The 20698-nt window shown below is 28.9% G+C and overlaps 5 protein-coding genes across 5 annotated transcripts; 2 read left to right on the top strand and 3 right to left on the bottom strand.

Annotated features, from left to right (window-relative positions):
- Positions 1 to 875: 875 nt before the first annotated feature.
- Positions 876 to 3098, bottom strand: LOC112591827 (putative nuclease HARBI1). Its single transcript, XM_025335766.1, has 3 exons — positions 2753 to 3098; positions 2529 to 2647; positions 876 to 1622 (listed from the first exon to the last, which is right to left on the bottom strand). The coding sequence occupies exons 1-3, from the start codon at positions 3096 to 3098 to the stop codon at positions 876 to 878; spliced, it is 1212 nt and encodes a 403-aa protein (XP_025191551.1).
- Positions 3099 to 6356: 3258 nt separating this feature from the next.
- Positions 6357 to 7382, top strand: LOC112591820. Its single transcript, XM_025335760.1, has 2 exons — positions 6357 to 7066; positions 7140 to 7382. The coding sequence occupies exons 1-2, from the start codon at positions 6874 to 6876 to the stop codon at positions 7373 to 7375; spliced, it is 429 nt and encodes a 142-aa protein (XP_025191545.1). The 5' UTR covers positions 6357 to 6873; the 3' UTR covers positions 7376 to 7382.
- Positions 7383 to 7407: 25 nt separating this feature from the next.
- LOC112591826 (zinc finger BED domain-containing protein 1-like) lies at positions 7408 to 8954 on the top strand. The gene has a single exon (XM_025335765.1). The coding sequence runs from the start codon at positions 7461 to 7463 to the stop codon at positions 8952 to 8954; it is 1494 nt and encodes a 497-aa protein (XP_025191550.1). The 5' UTR covers positions 7408 to 7460.
- Positions 8955 to 12494: 3540 nt separating this feature from the next.
- LOC112591825 (zinc finger MYM-type protein 1-like) lies at positions 12495 to 15913 on the bottom strand. Its single transcript, XM_025335764.1, has 3 exons — positions 15760 to 15913; positions 15329 to 15422; positions 12495 to 14535 (listed from the first exon to the last, which is right to left on the bottom strand). The coding sequence occupies exons 1-3, from the start codon at positions 15911 to 15913 to the stop codon at positions 12495 to 12497; spliced, it is 2289 nt and encodes a 762-aa protein (XP_025191549.1).
- Positions 15914 to 18953: 3040 nt separating this feature from the next.
- Positions 18954 to 20137, bottom strand: LOC112591824. The gene is made up of 4 exons (XM_025335763.1): positions 20080 to 20137; positions 19777 to 20004; positions 19136 to 19635; positions 18954 to 19040 (listed from the first exon to the last, which is right to left on the bottom strand). The coding sequence occupies exons 1-4, from the start codon at positions 20135 to 20137 to the stop codon at positions 18984 to 18986; spliced, it is 843 nt and encodes a 280-aa protein (XP_025191548.1). The 3' UTR covers positions 18954 to 18983.
- Positions 20138 to 20698: the final 561 nt, after the last annotated feature.

Raw genomic sequence — 20698 nt, 5'->3', positions numbered from 1 at the left:
TTTTGCGACATTTCCAATGATCAGTATCGCGTCATGAAAGGCAACTGAAACGTGTGAACTTGATTCAAAATCATTTTGAATTCATTCTATTATATAAATATTTTATAATTTCAGTACTTATTCAAATTATAATATTAACTATAATATTAATTAATATATTAACCCGAAATAAATTGTTAAAATGGTTTTTAAGTGGCGTGATGATTATATTGAACCATTTTTGGACCAATACAGACAACATGAGTGTTTATGGAATATAAGTAGTGACAATTATAAAAACCGAGAAAGGCGAGAAGAAGCATACGAAAGTATGCGCTCAGCTTTGAATTTACCTGGACTGTCAGTTGATGACATCAAAACCAAAATAAAAACAGTTCGTACAAACTATAAAAGTGAGCTCAACAAAATTATAAATTCGGAAAAAAGTGGAGCTGGATTGGCAGATGTTTATATACCTCGTCTATTTTGGTTTAAAAAAGCTGATGAATACCTAAGAGGCGTTAGTGTAGTAAAAAACAGTATTTCGAATTTGGTAAGTAATAATATTTAAGTTATAATTACAGTACAATTTCGGTATTCGGACGTGAAAACCCGTGTTATTACTTATTATAGTTATTTTTTGTTGTACCTACCGATAACGAAAACTGATATCGAAAAATTTTATCGAAAACTGATTTCAAATACAACTACATTGAACATATTTTTATTACAATTCTAATATATAATATTCATAATATTTGCAAATAATGACCAATACAACAAATTTCATAAACAAATAATAATAATTATTCTTGCATTTTAAAACAAGTAGGTACATAATATGTACATTATTTGTATTATTAAAAAAACATTAAATTGTATTGATATAAACAAAATTAAATCATGTTAAACTGCCATGGTACAGCTTCCGTCGTCATAAATTTGTTTGCGTATGTATCACGTAAAATCCCTGCAGAGGTACTGTAATGATTGCTTGAATAATTCGTTAAATTTGTTAAATGTGCTGGTGTTCCATCAAAATCATCAGAATCCGCATATGTTGTTTGAAAATATTCATCTGAGGTTTTCCTTAACCAATTATGTAATGTACAAATTGTTTTAATAATTATAGGTACATTTTCAACTAAAATCGGTATAGGTTTTTCAAGTATTCGAAATCTAGAGGTAAGAATACCGAACGCATTTTCCACTGTCCGCCTAGCCCTTGACAAGCGATAATTAAATATTTTTTGAGTTGTAGTCAATTTTCTAATTCTGCTATAAGGTTTTAGCATATCTTTTCTTAATGGAAATGCATCATCTGCCACAAATACACCATTTGATGGAATTTTTAACGTTTTGTTTTCAAGTGCTTCGTAAAAAGATGATTTTGAAAAAACCCTAGCATCGTTTACACGACCATTTGTACCAATATCAATATAAGAAAAACAGTAATTTGCATCGACAACAGCTAATAATATTACACTAAATGAGTGTTTGTAGTTAAAATACTCGGATCCAGTGTTTTTCGGACAACGGATTAAAATGTGTTTTCCGTCCACTGCTCCCACACAGTTTGGAAAATTCCATCGTGTATAGAATTCGTTTTGAATTTTTTTCCACTCGTCCTCAGTGTTTGGTACCTAAAATAGATAAATAATAATACAATAATTGTTTGTAAACTACATCAGTAATATGTTTATTTTAATAGTGGGGTATATTTAATGCTATGCCATACCAACATTGTATATTATTACACGTTATATGATTATACTAAAATATACTAACAATAATTGGATATTAATATTTGTAGTCTGTTAAGTCTTTGGAGCAACCTAAATCTCAAGTTATAAATGATGTCAATGACGAACAACCCACAGTTATTGATGAACCACAATCAGAAATATCAACGGTTGAAAATGAAATCGTAACAGTTGCAGAAAAATCGAATATAACACGACCTCGAAAATCTGCTAATAAAAGATGTTATAGCCAAATTGGTCAAATAGAAAATTCTATTAATAAACTTCAGGCTATAAGTAATTCATGTAAAGAAGACGATGATGAATTCGATTTATTTGCCAAAAGTATTGCTGTTCAGTTGAAAAAAATGCCACTCGATAGAGCTTTCGTTTGTCAAGAAAAATTGATGGATGTTATGAAACAAGAACGTTTATACCAACTCATTAACCAAGGATCGCAAAAATATGATTACATGGCACAATCATCTCCAGATTTATTTTCTGAGCAATCAATGTCTTCATCATGGTCACACAATATGTCAGATAACGAAAATCAACCTCAAGCAGAAACATCAGCTGATATTTTAGGTACAGCAATAAGAAATGCGTTATTATAATTAATTTTGTATTTAATTATATTTTTGCTTATGTTTTGTTACTTATATATTTAAAAATATTTACAGAATAATTTGATTTTGTTAAATATTTAAAGAAGGAAAATTATTATATTGTTTTGTTTTGCTATGAATATAATTTAAAAAATATTTAAGATTGAATATTTAATATTATTTAGTTAAAAAATCTCACCTTTATATACTCGCTTAAAGATTCACAAATTGATGTACAAACTTCTGGAAGAAATACGGATATGCTATTTTTTGGTATTCTATATAATGCAGCAAGTGAAGAAAACCAGTCTCCCGTAGCTATAAACAACAACAAAATACAATAATAATAATATAATATAAAGTGTCTTTTGATTCTAATCTAAATATTTTTTTATTTTTAAAAATTTTAATATTTTTACTTGCCTAAGTATCGAAGAGTAATTTCCAATTTTGTACGCGCTGGTAAAGCAGCTCTCATAACTGTGTCTTGCTTTTGAATTTTTGTAGTTATCCGATATAGAAGTATTTCAAATTGATCTTTATTCAATCTTAAATGATTTCTGTATGAATCTACATCTTCTGTTGATAATTCTTTTAATAAACGTTCACTAGCGCCCAACGTATCACGTCTTGAAACCCATTTCCTGACCCACCATCTTCGTGTTTTTTTATTTTTAAATTGGTTTAATATATTTTGTAGTTCTTTTGATATTTGAGCACATAATAACCTAACACTAGTTCGCATTAAAGACTTTTGTGAATTCGCCATCGAAAAATAATACAAGTTGGTAATACAATAAGAGATGTGCTAACAACCACGTGCAACAAAAAAATGCCACGATTCATACGATTCATTAAGAATGTTCAGTTAAATATTTTCATTATTATTGAACCGTGTGAACGATTTGTTCAGTAAAACGGATCGTCAATAGAAATGAATCAGTCATGATGAACGTTTTAACTGACACGTGTGAACCCGGCTTAAAATGACTTTAGTTCACTGAACGACTGACCAGTGACCGATACTTAAAATAACTATAAGTAGTTCACTGAATTGTATGAGAAAATTAAGTCCAACTCAACGACTGGAGAACCCCTAAAAATATAGTTCACTGAACGACTGAGCAGACCGCATAAAAATGAATCTAGGAAAAAAAATCTCAAAATCAACAATTTAGAATAGAAGTTATAATAAACATATACAAGTAAATTATTATTTCACGGGTGGGACGGATGATCACGGCAGATCAGAACGCGATATCCAGGGCGGCGGATTCAGATCGGCCCGTTAAGACCATCAACGCAATTTTTTTCATATTTTGTATTGTCTATTAAACATGTATTATGTCGGTAAGGGGGCAAGTCGAGGTTATTTTCTCAGTCTTCCCTCATTATTAACAATGTAATTATTATTTGATTTTAAATAAACGATGGCGGCGCTGCGGAAGTATTGTGAAAACAGTTCCCACGACGTTGTCGGTTCAAACAGCAAAAAAAAAAAAGAAAGTAAATTATTACCTATTGAAATGAAAAAAATGAAAAAAATTTATATAATTATAATATTATATAAGTATTTATATATTTTTCCGATTACCTATCCATAAAAATATAGTTCCTATCTACCAAATTTACATTTACCCTCCCTAACCCGATTTTATAATTCCTGGTCTAGAAAGAATACATAACAATGCAGAGTAGCTATATAGGTTCAAGTGTTTTGTTCACTCGTGTCTAATAAGTAATAAGACTTTGGAAAATTATATTCACTATCTAGTATCTGTGAAGTAATATGTAATTTTTAATTTTGTATTTATTAGATTATACTATTATATTATAGTACCTACCTATCTTGTTTTTTTTATTAATTAAATTTTAATCTACTTTTATATAATTGTTGAGCTGTATTAGTTGTACCTAACTTAAAGCTATCAATAAAAAAAAAAGATTATACTAGGGGTAGCAAAATGTTTATTGGCAGAAATCTACTACGAAAATATTTCTCCTTGAGAATCGTCTTCCGTAAAAAAAAAAATATTAGATACGGTCAATATGAATCTAAGAAAAAAAGGCAACGGAAAAAAGTGGACCAAAAAATCGAGCATATTTTTAGTGTCGGACAAAAAGTCCTAAAAAACTTAATATTCTATTAAATTATCATCTGTAATTGAATAATTTATTATATAGGTAGTTAGGTAGTTAGTCCTATATACAGGCTCATTTATATCAGTGTTGTTTAATATAAGAATCACACTGAATATATAATTATAATATATTATAATCAATTAGGTAAAAAAAGTTTGTACATATATATTTTATTATTTTTTAATCTGTGTTTTTTTTCTATTTTCCTACTTTTATTATTTCGTAAAACTAACAAAAATATTTATTTATTATCATAATTTATATTAATTATATAATTATATATTATATGAATTACCTTTTTGCCTATTGTGTGTTTGTGACTCATTAGTAATAAAGGTGTCCCGACTACCCAAATGTCAACTTGTCAAATGATAACATTATAGTGTTTTATAGTGAAATTAAATACTAATATACAGCTTAATTTTGAATTTCAGTCTACCTATACTGAACCCAAGATAATATTATAATATTACGTTATACACGCATGAATACATGATACACACACACACACACACATATATATACATACCCTTATATTAAACGTTTACAATTATAATGGGCCTTTTTTAAAAGAATGTTTTTTGGGAGGGAATCAGAAATTTATAACATTTAATAAACGTTTTTAATGTTTATTGTTTGTTTATTTTTTGACTTTGTGCGGTGAACATTAGTTCGTTTCCTAATATTATTTCAATTTTATGTGCATTGCGGTTTTATTTTTCAAATAAACAGCAATTGTATAAAAAGGTAAGTGTTTTATAATTAATTTTAATATTATGAGTAGAGCATGGATTTATATGAATTTAAAAAAAAAAATTTTAATTATGAATTATACCTATAAATTAGATTGAAAATAATCATGATTTTGACGAATTTTTGTCAGTATTTGAACTTAAATCGCTAATAAAAAAAAATTGTGCTTATGTATGCTTATAATTTTTGAATCACTATAAGCCTAACTTATGAGGAACTTTGTATTAAATTTTCAAGTATTTTGACTCTGCATAAAATTTTTTATCGATATTTATATATAAAAAACTAAACAAAAACGAATATTTCAAATGCCTTTATAAATAGATTAAAATAAGCGAAATAATTTGAAAATTAAATCATGTAAAAAAAAAAATGCTAATCTAAATAACTGGTCAAATTTTAGTCAAATTCAAGTATCTGCAACTTATACTTTTTTAGTAATAACAAATATTTAAAATCATTGAGGATAAATCGTTATCGTTACGCAAATTCGTAAAAATTTGAACTATAAACAATTATAAAAAAAAATTGTAGCTAATAATTTTTGATTTTTTTTTTAATTATTATAAGAACAACTCATAAGGAACTTTGTATTAGTTTTTCAAGTTTTATTGGTTAACCAAATTTTTATTTATCAATAGTTCAAAAAAACATACTTTTCTGTCATTTTTTTTTTTGTTTTTCTCGATATTTTTGAAATTTGATTAACTGTTGGAAAATATTTACTTTTAACCTCTATAATGCAAAGCTGGGCACTAACTAGTTGGAAAGTTAAAGTTAAATTAGTTTTAACTTTGTAACTTAACTAGTTGAATTTAATGTGTAAAATAGTCTAATTTAACTCATTAGAAAAAAAGTAACAATAATTATTGTTACAATTTTATTATATTATGTATTTTTTTTTATTTTGTTTCGCCTTTCATTTTCTAATAACCAACAAGTGATATACCTATTAATTTTCAAGAAATTGAAAATATTACTTACTTAATTAGAACGTTTTGACAAATTACTATGTGTTTAATTCAATTTTTTAGTTTTATTTCAATCAATAATTGAAGTTAGATAACTTATTATTTACATTTTAACAAAAAAGTTTTTTAATTTATAAAAAAAATTAACTTCTACTCTAACTTTAGTTTCTATTTTCACCAAACTAACTTCTAACTAACTAAGTTAGAAATTTTGACGTTTTCAGAAACTAACTTATATTCTAACTTAGTTAGTTTTATTATTAAAGTAACTTAACTTCAACTAGTTGAAAAAAATGACTAACTTGCCCAGCTCTGCTATAATGCATCAAGGATATACACTTTGCCATCGGTAACCACCCACGAAATTTGAAATTGAAGCATTATTTCGATAAGTTATGCTATACACAGATACAAAAAAAAAACACATTATTGTAAAATTAATACATTCATAATTTCGTTCAGAATTTAAAAAACCATCAATGGGTGACTTACAATAATTTTTTTTTAGTTTTGTTCCTAGTTTTTAGTTTATACTCTTATTATGCCAAAAGTACAGATTGTATTAACTGTACAAAACATATAGGACATAGGTAGTACTTACATATTTAATTAAATATAAATTTAAAACATTTAATTATAATTTTAGAAACTAAATAAGTTTTATTTATAATTAGCACTATGGCACCTCATCGATCCAAAACTAGTGAGGTATGGAATCATTTTACAGAAATCGAATATCAGAAGGCAAAGTGCGGATATTGCAGTATTATCCTCAGCACTGCAGGAGGATCTTTAAGTAACCTTAAACGACATATGAAGTCAAAACATTATACGATTCCATTAAATACAAATCAAAGGAATGCAACAGAAGGTTTGTGCAATTGTGTTAAAAAATATATTTTATAAAGTATTTTTGTAATGGTAGAAAAACTATATTTTTTTAGATATTGTTGATGACCCAATTATACCCGGATCCGAATCTACTCCAGGTCCATCTACATCATCTGAATTGACTCAAGGTCCATCAATATCTGATACTGCTGGACCATCAGGAACATCTCGTCGTCGCATAAATGGACAGTCCACATTATCTAGTTATTTCAGCAACACAAAGCCACTAAATGTCAATCATCAAAAAAGAGTAGATCAACAACTGATTAAAATGATTGTTAAAGGGTAAATATAATAATTACCTATAATAATAATATGAAATTTATATACACTAAAAAGTCACTATATTTTTATTAAATAAAAATGGTAAAATTATGGTTTTTTTTTATAGATATTATCCATTTGATATAGTAGAGGATCAAGAGTTTCAAAACCTTTTGAAGATGTTGAATGGTGGTTATAAGCTTCCTTCAAGAAAAACCGTATCCAACAGCATGATACCTCTGCTATATCATCAGACACATGAGAAAGTGCAAGCTCTCATGACCAACTGTTTTGCGGTGTGTCTGACAACAGATGGATGGACGTCAATTAAAAATGAGAGTTTTATGGGAGTTACTGCTCACTTTATTGACGAAAATGTATCACTTCAGTCAGTATGTCTTGGGTGTGAGAAATTTGATGATAGGCATACATCTCAAAATTTGGCTTTATTTTTAAAAAATACTATTCAAAAGTGGAGTATTCAGAACAAAGTAGCTGCAGTTGTAAGTGATAATGCTCCTAATATAGTAGGAGCCATTAGAGAATGCAATTTTCGGCATGTATCTTGTTTTGCCCATTGTGTAAATTTAGTTGTCCAACAAGGTCTCAAAGATATTAATAACATTAAAAAAAAAGTCAAATCCATAGTGGAATATTTCAAACGAAGTTCACATGCACAGTCTAAACTCCTGGCAATGCAACAACAAATGGGCTTGTCGCCATTAAAATTAAAACAAGACGTGGTTACAAGATGGAACAGCACACATGATATGTTTAAACGTATAATAGAAATTAAAGATGCTGTTGTTTCTACTTTAGCTATTCTTCAATGTGATGTGGAACAATTGACTGTGGCAGAATGGCAAATTGTTGAATGTTCAGCAAATATTTTACAAATATTTGCAGAAGTCACAAAAGAAATAAGCAGCGAACGATATGTTAGCATGTCCAAAATTCTTATCTTCATACGAGCAATGATTGACACAATGGTTAGTTTTCAAAGTAATACAGCATTACCACATGAAGCTTATGAATTGGTCAATACATTGTTGGGAGAATTGCAGTCAAGATTTTCAGGCTATGAAGAAAATGAAATTGTGACACAATCAGCTCTTCTTGATCCGAGGTTTAAGAAGATGGCATTTGACGGATATAGCCAAAGAAAATTGGAACTAGCAATTGACCAGTTGAAGAAGAAAGTCTGTCAAGTGACTTTGCCTGGTACGGATAATCCAACTGCATCAACCAGCTTTGTAAATGCATCTTCTTCTTCATCATCTTCATTGATATGGAAAAGGTTTGATCAACAATATGAAGCTAATCAAACTTCAATTAATCCCACAGCAGCTGGGATTATCGAATTGGATAGGTATTTACAGGAGCCACTTATAAGCAGATGTGAAGATCCCTTAAAATGGTGGACTGAGCATAAATTAATGTATCCACGTTTGTATGTGATGGTAAGAAAACGGTTATGTGTAACAGCTACCTCAGTTCCATGCGAGAGACTGTTCAGCAAAGCAGGCATGGTCATAACTGAAAAAAGATCACGAATACTAGCCTCCAAGTCTTCACAAGTATTATTTTTAAATCAAAACCTGTAAAAATGTACATATTACTTATCACTTTTAAAGGTTGTAGGATTTTTGTAGTTTTTATAGTATTGACCACAGTTATTCTGTTATAGTTTTATTTTATATATTTAACATTTTAATTTTTGCAATTTATTTATGTACCTATTAACAACATAGATATCCTGTTACAATTGTTTTAATTATATTTTATATTTTTATTATTTTATTTTTGTTTTATAGTTGTTAGTTGTAATTTAGTGTTTATATTTTGTTTCTATCTATATTGGACATTTTTATTAGAATTTAATCATTTGTTTTTTATGTATATAAAATGTTTAATATAAATGTTTTTTTTAACAAGGGCTTAGTTATTATTTTATTTTTCATATAAGTATGCAATAGTTTTTTATAATATGTAATAATTATTTTGTAATTTTGGTTTTATTTAAAATATGATTTACACAATCTTACAATACAATCTTAAGTACCTATTATTAGTAATAACACTAATAACTTATGGTTTATGGATAGGTAGTAAGATCAATTGCGGTGGTTTGCTTCACAGTTTAATTTAGTTAACACATTTTTACATTATGCTTTTGTTTTTTTTCTTGGGATGCCTTTACATATACCTACTTAACACTTTTAAGAACAAAATGTATTTAATAAATAATGATAGTTGATATCTACAAAAATAATAATGAATACTTACATAGGAGTGTGTGCATCATAAAACATAAGTCATACATGTATAACGAGACATAAGTAGGTACATAACCATTAATTCACTAAATATGAACAGTAGGTACTGGACACAGTGGACAGTGGACAAGCAACAACAGTAAAAAAAAAAGTATCACCATTCGTTATCATTATTCAGATCTAGTTGATTATAGTGAAAGCAGAAAGAGTAGAAAGACGACATTGTTCACCATCTGGGTGTGAACGTTTTAGTAGTTGGTAGTAGTGAACGTAATATCGGTATGGCGGTGACCGTTCAGTCTGAACGGTCTCGTTCAGTGAACTTCGGTGGCGAACACTGTGAACGTTTTATTAAGGTGGTGGAAACCGTTCTTCTGTGTACACTGTACAGTGTACAGTGTAGGTGAACGATGAACGACGTCGTTCATCTAAATGTGAACTAGTCCTAATCGTTCACTTTGGAGAATAGTTCAATTGAACTAGTTCGTTCACGAACGACACATCTCTACTTGTAAGTCGTTTGTACTCGTATATTATAGATGGCCGTTTTCGTCAATTTTTCTGTTTTTTATATTTTACATATTATTGTGAACATAAAAAAATGGCTCATAATAAATTATCCAGCCAAAATATAATGGACTTATTAGACGGTGACGAATCGGAACTAGATTTTTCTTATGATGAAGATGAATTCCCAAATGATGAACTAGACGAACTTTTACAAGAATTTAATAGTAATTATAGTTTTGATACTGAAATAGATAATTGTAATGCTAATAATATTAATGATGTGCGTACTGTTAATAATATTTTGCCTATGATCACATCAAAAAAAAATATTAAATGGATACAACAACCATTTAATACTCCTAATATTGTGTTGGATAATCTTGATATAACTGATCCAGTTATTTTTTTACGTAATCTGATCAATTATTTTATGTACTATTTTAATGACGATTTTTTTGAAACTGTTGCATTCAATACTAATTTGTACGCTATTCAACAAAATTTAACCAATTTTAAAGCAACAAATCAACAAGAAATACGAGTGCTAATTGCAATACATTTAATTATGGGTTGTCTTAAATTTCCTAGAGTTAGAATGTATTGGGAAGAAAATTTTAAAGTACCAAGTGTTTTTAATTCGATGCCAAGGGACCGTTTTTTTCAACTCAGACAAAATTTACATATAATTAATAATTTAGACATTTCAAATAACAATCATGATAAATTTGTTAAAATTCGTCCGCTGTACGATCTAATAAAGAAAAAATGTAATGAATTACCAAAAGAAAGAAATCTCTGCATAGACGAACAAATGGTACATTTTAAAGGTAAATTATCAGTTAAGCAATATATGCGCGGTAAGCCATGCCCATGGGGAGTTAAAATATTTGTTTTAGCTTCAGAAAATGGAATGATTTACGATTTTATACTGTACCAAGGAAGTTCTACCGAATTAAGTCAAGATAATTTACATTTATTTGGTCTTGGAGCATCAGTTGTCTTGCATCTCGTGCATACTGTAAAAAAAAATATGTATTTTTTATTTTTCGACAATTTTTTTTCCACATACAATTTATTTGAGCAGCTTTATAATCTTGGTATTTATGCGGCTGGAACAGTAAGACCAAATCGTTTCGCTAAACCTCCTTTATTACTTGATAAACAAATGGCAAAACTGGGTAGAGGAACCACGTTTGAAATAAGATCTGACGTTAAAAATTTATTTAGTATAGACTATAGGCTTAGTAAAATGGTATGATAATAAGGCCGTGACTTTAGGTTCAAATTTCATTACATCAGGAACAATTGATACAGTACAAAGATATGATAAAAAAAAAAAGAATATATCACTGTAGAAAGACCGGAGATCGTAAAATTGTACAACTCAAGTATGGGCGGAGTAGACAAAAGCGATCAATTAATAAGTTTTTATAGAACTTTTATTAAATCTAAAAAATGGACTTTACGCCTTATCACTCACGCTTTTGATTTAGTAGCTAGCAATTCGTGGCTTCAATACAAAAAGGAGGCTACCGAATTATCGGTACTAAAAAAAAAAATATTAGATTTGTTACACTTTCGTCTACAGTTGGCAGATGAATTAATACGTTCTACGCGAAAAATAGCGACAGCAAAGAAAAATAAAGTGGGACGACCAACAAGATTAACTTATAGTTCACCAAATTTTGATACTGCAAGTACGAGTTTTAGTCATCTTCCTTCACCTTCTCCTACATCGTCATCATCATCATACTCTTTAAGCCAAACAAAAAGTCGCACTGATAGTCCAATCGCTTCAGATGCTGTTAGGTATGACCGAATAGACCATATGCCACAAATGGATAGCTTGAAAAATGCGACGAAGTGCAAAAGTCCAACGTGCTCAAGAAACCAGGGCCGTATTTGGACAATTTGCGCCCCGGGGCAACATATTTCTGCCCCCCCCCCCCCAAATGCTATTTCTTAAAATATAAGGTGTAACTATTTTGTTGTATATAATTTTGGTTCACAGAAAATTAAACCAACTACATAAACATAATAATATGCTACTCTCACTAATATAATATTGGCAAATTAAATGTATATACAATATAGGTACACTATTATATTATATTATATTCATGTGTGTAAATAATTGTAAAATGTATTATGAATAATAATTACGATCATAAAAATTTAACAAAATATAATATAATATCTCTATAAATATTAATATTTCTTCTATTATAATTATTTTTCTACATAGGAAATAACCAATGTTAAATAAAGAAAATAGTTTCAAGTAAATAATGTATTATTTATTGTTAAGTATTGTATTTTTTATTAATAATTATAATCTAAATAGTTATATAAATACATTTATAACTTTCTCCTTGACTGAAGGTCTGAGAATAAAATTATCATTTCTTCGAAATCTGTTTTACTGGTTATATCAGATTCTATTGTCAATAAAGCCAACGCAGAACATCTTTCTTGATTCATTGTTGACCTTAGATAATTTTTTACTCGTTTTAGAACAGAAAACGAACGTTCAGCTGAACAGTTAGTAGATGCTGTTGATAAAAAAATACGTATCGCAATTTCTACGTATGGATACAAAACTATGAAATTGTTACTTCTTATCCATAACATGAGTTCCAAAATAGTTTGAGGATTATTGTCAGAAGTTCCTAAGCTATGGATGTACCCTTGTAACTGGACCACCTCACTAGCCAAACTTATATTTAGGTCATTTGGATAAGCTTCATATAATTCCTTAGCACTTCTACGAATTTCATTAATTGAATGCTGTGTTATATTATGAAAAAAGGAAAATTTTTTTACCAAATTATCATAAGCAGACTTGCGTTTTTGTAACTCTGATAGTAAATTGTCTAGTATAAAAAAATATGTCATTACAATAAAATTTTCTCGGCCGGATAATGTCACATCATTGGATCTGGTTTCGCCATGTGGTAACTTTCGTCTTCTTTTTCGTTTCTCATTTTCTTTATAGTCACTTAATCCAGACAAGTCTTTAGCAGAATTTTCATAATCCATAAATCTATTTCTATTGCGAGCCGATTTAACATAATATATTGTTGAATCATAAAGCTGAACAACGGTGATTAAATCAATACTAACAGATTGTAACTTTTTACTTGTTTTATTCAAAATTTCAAGAATATCACCCCAAAATACAGCCATCAGAGCACATTCTAGGCGGTTTAACTTTTTCAATAATCCTTTGGCTTCACAGCGTGTGGTTGGTTTTTGACTAGTATCGTCCAAAATTTTTTTCAACACTCCAATGACCAAATCCCAATTTTTGTTAAGTGATCTACAAGCATCTTCGCGAGCCGACCACCGAGCTGAACCTTTTAACGTCACTTTTGCATTCAACATTGCCCACCGTTGAGTTGATGCCGTAAAAAAACAGTATACTGCTTGTAACAGTTCAAAAAAATGACAGGCTTCGTCACAACAATTTGCTGCACAACTACCAACCAAATTTAGAGAGTGTGCAGCACATGGAGAATACTCAGCTAGTGGATTAACCTCCTTGATTCTTGCCTGTAGACCTGAGTAAGCTCCTGACATGTTACTTGCATTATCATAAGATTGTCCTCTCAAGTTGGCTAAATCAATGTTATATAATGCAAGAGTGGTTAATACACTATCAGCCAATTGTTCAGATTTATGACCAGTATTCTCTAAAAAACACATGAACCGTTCTTTAGGATACCCATCGAAAACATACCTTATTACTAATGATAATTGGTCAGTATGGGAGATATCTGGTGTTGAGTCAACTATTATTGAAAAATACTTTGCTGTTTGGACTTCTTTTAGAATATTTTCCAATACTTTGTCACTCATTAAAGTTATAAATTGTTCATATGTATGGAACGATAAGTATGATGTTGACCCTTTTCCTTTATTAGCATATTTAGAAATATGTGATGCTAAAAATGGATCAAATTGTGCTATTAATTCCATTGACATTAAAAAATTTCCATTGTGTGGGCATCCAATTTTCTCTGAGTTACCTCTAAAAGCTAATCCTCTTATTGCCAAGGTTTTTACCACTACAACCACTCTTTTCAAAACATTTTTCCAATAATTAACTTCATCATTAATTTGATCCAATAATCCACTGTCAATCCTATTTGTTAATGTTCCTCGATTTTTTAGAGTCAATGTATTTGATTTGTGAACTGGCGATTGCTCGTGTGATGCAATTCTATTACTCGCTCTTTTCCAATCTGAAAATCCACTTGTAGCAAAAGCAGAATTTGCTCCAAATAATTTGCAAGGGATACAAAAAATAGCACCTGTACTTTGAGAGTATGCAAGATAATTTCTTTGAATTCTTTCACCATTGATAAGAACTGTATAAAAAAAATTGGCTGAACAGTACCTAAAATGAACTTGTTTTTTCCCTCGAATAACATTATTATAGATTCTTTTTGAATTTGAAAAATCTAATTCTTTAATATTTTGTGATATTCCGCATGTAGATATTGTGTCTCTTGTAACATCATTAATGATACATAGTGCAGGATCATTACTATTAAAATCTAAAATATAAAACTTGGTTTATAATTATTGTAATTAGAAAATAAAAAATATTTAATTAATTATCAACAAGACAACAACAAAAAAATATGTAAAATTAATTATTTTTTATTAAGTTAAATCACTAAAACATTAATAAGTTTTGGTAATATAAAAAAATACTGAATCATTGTAAGAGGTATGGGTATGATATTTAGGTAATAAACTAATAAAACATTACATTGAAAGTATAAGAATTCAATGTTTGAACAGCAAAAAGAGTATCTGTTTTATATATTTAAATACATTTCAAGTACTTGTGTTTATTCTTAATTATTTTTGCCCTAATATATTTAAAAAGTATTTTTAATTATTTTTATACTAGTGTATTTTTTGTACTAAAATTATATAGCTATGAAGATTATAAAATTAAAAAAGCATTTATCACAATAATATAATATTAAATGTAGGTAATGACTTAATTAATTCAATCCTAACATAAGTTTCTGAATTTTCTAAATTATTTCATTTGTTAATTATTTGTTTCAAAACTAAATAGGTATCTGTACTAAAAACACAGGACTACTTCATATACATAATTTATTATAGTAATTCATAAATAATGTTTTTAATAAAATATGAAATATTTAATTTACCTGGGTGCTTTAAACTGATCAACATTCACCAATATATTATCATTGTTTGCTTCTAATAAAATATTTTCTCCATCATTAGAATTATCAAGCACTGCTAAATAAACAAGTCAATATAAATATTTTTAATTGGTAACAAAAAAATAAAATGACATGAAATAATATATCTAATAATATTAGATACCTACGTTCCCAACTTCTCATATTTATTTACAGACTTGTTTATGTATTAATATAATATAATAATAACAATATAATATAACAATACAATATAATTAATATTTAATTTTATATTTCACTCATACAATATGAATTAAAAGTATTTGTTTAATAATATTAAACAACAATAAGAGAGTGAAGAACTGAAGACCCAGTTATTACTTAACACCTACTTATTAGTTATTACTTATAACTGTTATTAATCAATTACTTACTCGAATCCGTAGTAACACTAGCTCCAGAATTAGAGGTTGAAACAGAAAAAAATTGTTTAATATTTTCAGTCTTGACAACAACATCAGCAATTTGTCTAGCCTTTTCTTTGGCTTTTAACCGGTATCCAGCACCACTAAGTTTTTTACGATCCATAACTTCCGTAATCGTAAATAGAACCGTAAATGGAAAAAACTTAAATTTGACTGTGTATCGTTTAATAAAAAAATAAATAAACGTATATCTGTCACCAATTCACCAACAGATGTAAATTTAAAATTTAATAATTTAATATGTAATAGTAAGACGCACGCGATTCGGCTATACCGAGAACCAGCTTGTTTTCACGATAATATGGGCACAGTCGCGGTGGTGCAACACTCATCGTTATCGACGTTATCGTACATTCAAAAAGTCTAATCTATTTATAGATATAATAATACTTAATATTAAATAATAAAATTGATTATAAATATTATATAGTGTTTGTAATCAATGATAATAATTATCCAATAAATGTATTGAAATATAAATAAAAACATTTTTTTTTTTGTTATTAGATACGCCATAATATTTCGATATAAAATTTCCGCCCCCCTAATAAGCTAAAAAATTTGCCGCCCCGGGCAACAAGGTACACTTGCCCCCCCTCAAATACGGCCCTGCAAGAAACAACAGAACACATTTTTTTTGCAAGAAATGTAATGTCCACCTATGCTTAACGAAAGACAGAAATTGTTTTGAAGAATACCATACTAAAGTCTAAACAAAATTTATCAATGAAAACAAATTTATTTTATAATGCTACAAAGATTGATTTATTTTATTTTATGCTACAAAGGTTGATTTACTTTATTTTATAATTAAAAATTATAAATATTTATTTCACAGGTGTTATTAGTTTTAAGAAAATAAGGTTATTTACGAATAAAAATTAAAAATCATTTTTAAGTTGTTATTACATTGTTTAATAATTTAATAAAACAAATTTAAAAATAAATAAAAAGTATTCTTTTGTGTCCCGTGGGTCATTATAATGACCCACTTCAGATCTTAGAAAATTTAAGTGCAAAAATTTTGAAAATTGGCAAAATGATTTCTTTTGGGGTCCTAAATTGAAATATTGCAAAAAAAAAAAAAATTATCGGCCAAAATAATTATGGGTTTGAAAGGGTTAAACTCGATTTGCTAATGCCTAATACATAAAACAATTTTTATATTATTTACAAATATTACGTATTATGTAATTTATTAATTTATATTGTATTCGAAGATGTACTCGCGTCTTTTAGTCTAAACTATCTATGTCCTATACTCATTCATAGATAGCTAGATGTATATAGTATCCTAATCATGAGTTTTTTCTGTAATGCGATTTGAATAAATGTATGATATAACAGATAAATAATCCAAATAGCCTATTATACGGCGAAGGTCGATCATTCGCTTGATCCGTATAAACTTTATATTTTTATTTGTTATCGACACTTATTGCCTCGTTTACATTCAGCCATTTCCGCTGCTCCTCGCGCTGCTGTAATTCCCAAAATACTTTTGTGGCAGCGTCGTAGGGCAGTGAGTGTTTACATTGCCCTACTAATAATAGCACCTTAGCCGGCAGCGCGAGCGCGATTGCGTGTTTACATTCAGTTGCCGCTAAACGCGTGTCAAAGAACTATACACTTGCGTATTATTTATATTTTATTATTTAAATTTTGGTGCTCAAATAATTTTTTTTTAATTGTCAATATGCAAGCTGATTGGAGCATTGAAACAACCATAAAATTTTTAGAATTATATGAGGGTGAACGAGTTATTTGGGATACAAAAGATAAATACCATAAATTAAAACATAAGGTGCATGATGCGTGGAAAAGAATTAGTTTTGACATGTCTATTCCGATTGATGAACTTAAAGCCAAAAAAAAATCACTAATGGCTACATTTAGGCCTCTTCTAAAAAAGAAAAAAGCGTCAATAAGATCTGGAGCGGGCGCTGACGACGTGTTTCAGACAATATGGTTTGCATAATATGATGTTATGGAGAGATTTTTGGAAACAAATTATGATGTCGAAGAAACAATAAATACCGAGATAAATACGGAATATGAGGTGAGTGAAAATACATTTATTTTAGTAAACATAAGTGATAAAATATTATTATATTATATTATATTATACAGATAAAAAAATATTAATTTTACATCAATAATATATAAGTAAAAATTATGTGAAGTGCATATAAGTGTTATAATTTAAATTTTTAATATATAGTAATACCTACTTAATTTAAATTATGTAAATAATCAGCAAATTCTGATAGAATTTCCATAATATTGCTTGATGTTCGTCTAGCCACATTTGGTATTGGCCTTATACCTGACGATTCGGTGTGGTCTTGTCTCCAAGTGCCATTAACAAGTTGTCCGTCCATTATGTAATCGAAAGTTCCTGGAGGTGTGTAAATGTTCCGAGAGGATTCACTTTTTCTTAAAAAATTATGCAGCAAAATACAAGTCATAGTTACATTTGGTACATTTTTTATATTGATCTCCATCGGTTTCTTAAAAATTCGGTAAACAGATGTCAGCACCCCAAAAACATTTTCTACAATAACGCGAGTACTTGAAAGTTTTTGATTGAAAGTATGTTTAGCCGTGCCTATATCGTGGTTACCAGCAGTGGCGCCGAAGTCCTAAAAATGAAGTCGGGCGAAAAATATTTGAAAAGGCATCAATATATAAATATCGGCCCCAATGCCACCGGTGAGAGGGGGGGGGGTAGTGGTTTTAACCCAAAAAATATTGATGTTCAATTTTAAAAGAAAATGTAAATTATAAGTTTTTTGTACTCCCCACCACCTAAGACAGCCTAGTGACAATTTTGGGTTTGTCTCTGAAAAACCTTATAGCCTATTTTATTTTACCATACACTTATAAGCAATTAGCTATTCATCCATGTTTACCTAAACACCACAAACTAAATAATATTAACAAAACCAATTTCAAACATACCTAACAAAAATATTTTACTTATAATTAGGTAATAAACACCAAAACACCCATGATAATATATTCTGATATATTCTACACACATATATATTGAAATTATTAATTAATATAATTATACAATATATTTAATAATATTAAAATAAAATAACAAAATTTCTTGATAAAACATTTTTTTTGCCAAGAATCATAGTGGTACACAATTATAAATATTAATATTAAAATGTTAGTAACCTAGATAATACTGGTGACTTTCTCGCAAATATATCTGTTACCTAAAACAAACAAAATAAAATATATAGGTATTATAATTATTAATAATTTTGTAATAACTGAAAAAAGAAAAATACGAATTTTGTATCATTTTTACCTTTGACACATCTATGTTTATATCCTGTTCACAAGAAATAATCATTAAATTCTCTAATCTATTTTGATCCATAGTGGAACGCAGTCTTGATTTTATGATTTTTAATTTAGAAAAACTTCGTTCTACAGTACAACTAGATGTAGGCAATGTTAAACTTATTTTAATTATTGTGTACAAATGCTCAAACTCCGATTTAATATTCATAGTATTAATTATTTCAAAAATATTTCTTAGGCTTCCAAAATTATTTAAATCTTGCAATTCTTCTTCATCTTCTTTATTACTTTCATCTGAACCACTTGTATATTCTTCAGAGTCATCGTGCAATTTAGCTGGTAATTTTTTCAATAAATTGAGATCTAAATCTTTGATTATACTTTTGAATAGTATGTAATCATTTCTTACAGACTCTTGATTAATTCCATAGATATCACATATTTTACTAAATGCATCTTGAGGCACAGGACCAACTTCTTTTATACGCTTTAGGGATAATATACCTATATCTTTCATAACAGATATGGTATTTTTATCAAATCTATCGCTGAGTTGTTGTACAATAATATCAATTATCAAAAAAAAAATTGATATTTTATAATATTGTTTAGGATTTTCAATGGATTCATCTATGCAGAGTTCACCTGAACGCCGAACTACATTTCTTTTTCGATTTCTAAATGACATTAAATTATTTAAATTAAAATCACCAAAATGTTCTTCAGAAAATTGTTTTGCTTCCTCAAAAATAGTATTAAATTGTTCATCAGTACGCATCATTGTTATTTTTTGTTCCGCCTTTTTTAAATAATCAACTGCTGTCAATAAGTCCAAATCACAAGATTGAAGTACTTTACTTAAAGGTTCCATGACTTCAAAAATATGTTTAAATATAAACGCTGTTAGTATAAAACGAGATGACTGAAAATATAATTGTAACCCATTACATTCACTACCAATTTTAAAATCAGCCGGGCCTTCAACATTTTTTACTTGCTCAAGCATATCTAAAATTGCTTCTAATGTTTCAAGAGCAAGGTTAGAGGTATACTCTGTTCCAAAAGAGAACGGTCACTTTTGCGCATACAACTGATGGCTGCAGCAGTACCAAGGCCAAATTTCTTCCACCTTGCTACACGACGTTTCACGAAGACGTTGCCGAGCTTTTACGATTACCGAAACGCGCGAAAGCCTGCGGCTGTTTTAGCAACTACTAATTACTAATTAGTAAGGCCAAGGCGCACGCACCCGCAGAATCGCGCAGAGATGCACCCGTGATCGCACGCACTCCACCACGCGGCGCTCGACAATCCGCTTACGGGTAATTGGTGGGAGATGCGCAGCGACCGACGAAAACCGGTCGGCCAAAATGATCGTTCTCTTTTGGAACAGAGTATAGTGCAAATGAGTTGGACATCCATCTAGTAGTTCCGACTCTTTTGATTGCCTTTAATTGTTTCTTTGGATATAATTCCCTTTGATTTTTTCTGTAAATATCGGATCTCTTTTTACTACCCACAATAAAAGAATATAGTTTTTCCATGTTGCCAAATAAATCTACTGCTT

This window comes from Melanaphis sacchari, unplaced genomic scaffold (genome assembly GCF_002803265.2).
Source record: "Melanaphis sacchari strain LSU unplaced genomic scaffold, SCAv2.0 Contig143_pilon_pilon, whole genome shotgun sequence".
In the NCBI taxonomy this organism is placed as follows: Eukaryota; Metazoa; Arthropoda; class Insecta; order Hemiptera; family Aphididae; genus Melanaphis; species Melanaphis sacchari.
This window is presented reverse-complemented; position numbering and strand designations above follow the sequence as displayed.

Coding starts and splice junctions, on each gene's coding strand:
- LOC112591827 (XM_025335766.1), bottom strand. CDS start 3,098: ATGGCGAATTCACAAAAGTCTTTAATGCGAACTAGTGTTAGGTTATTA. Junction 2,648..2,752: donor AATTACTCTTCGATACTTAG/GCAAGTAAAAAT, acceptor TGTTGTTTATAG/CTACGGGAGACTGGTTTTCT. Junction 1,623..2,528: donor CTTTAAGCGAGTATATAAAG/GTGAGATTTTTT, acceptor TATCTATTTTAG/GTACCAAACACTGAGGACGA.
- LOC112591820 (XM_025335760.1), top strand. CDS start 6,874: ATGGCACCTCATCGATCCAAAACTAGTGAGGTATGGAATCATTTTACA. Junction 7,067..7,139: donor TCAAAGGAATGCAACAGAAG/GTTTGTGCAATT, acceptor ATATTTTTTTAG/ATATTGTTGATGACCCAATT.
- LOC112591826 (XM_025335765.1), top strand. CDS start 7,461: ATGGTTTTTTTTTATAGATATTATCCATTTGATATAGTAGAGGATCAA.
- LOC112591825 (XM_025335764.1), bottom strand. CDS start 15,913: ATGGATCGTAAAAAACTTAGTGGTGCTGGATACCGGTTAAAAGCCAAA. Junction 15,423..15,759: donor TAGTGTTACTACGGATTCGA/GTAAGTAATTGA, acceptor TTGTTTATTTAG/CAGTGCTTGATAATTCTAAT. Junction 14,536..15,328: donor GATCAGTTTAAAGCACCCAG/GTAAATTAAATA, acceptor AGTTCATTTTAG/GTACTGTTCAGCCAATTTTT.
- LOC112591824 (XM_025335763.1), bottom strand. CDS start 20,137: ATGCTTGAGCAAGTAAAAAATGTTGAAGGCCCGGCTGATTTTAAAATT. Junction 20,005..20,079: donor TTTTAAAATTGGTAGTGAAT/GTAATGGGTTAC, acceptor ATATTTTTGAAG/TCATGGAACCTTTAAGTAAA. Junction 19,636..19,776: donor AAATGTAGTTCGGCGTTCAG/GTGAACTCTGCA, acceptor TGAAAGATATAG/GTATATTATCCCTAAAGCGT.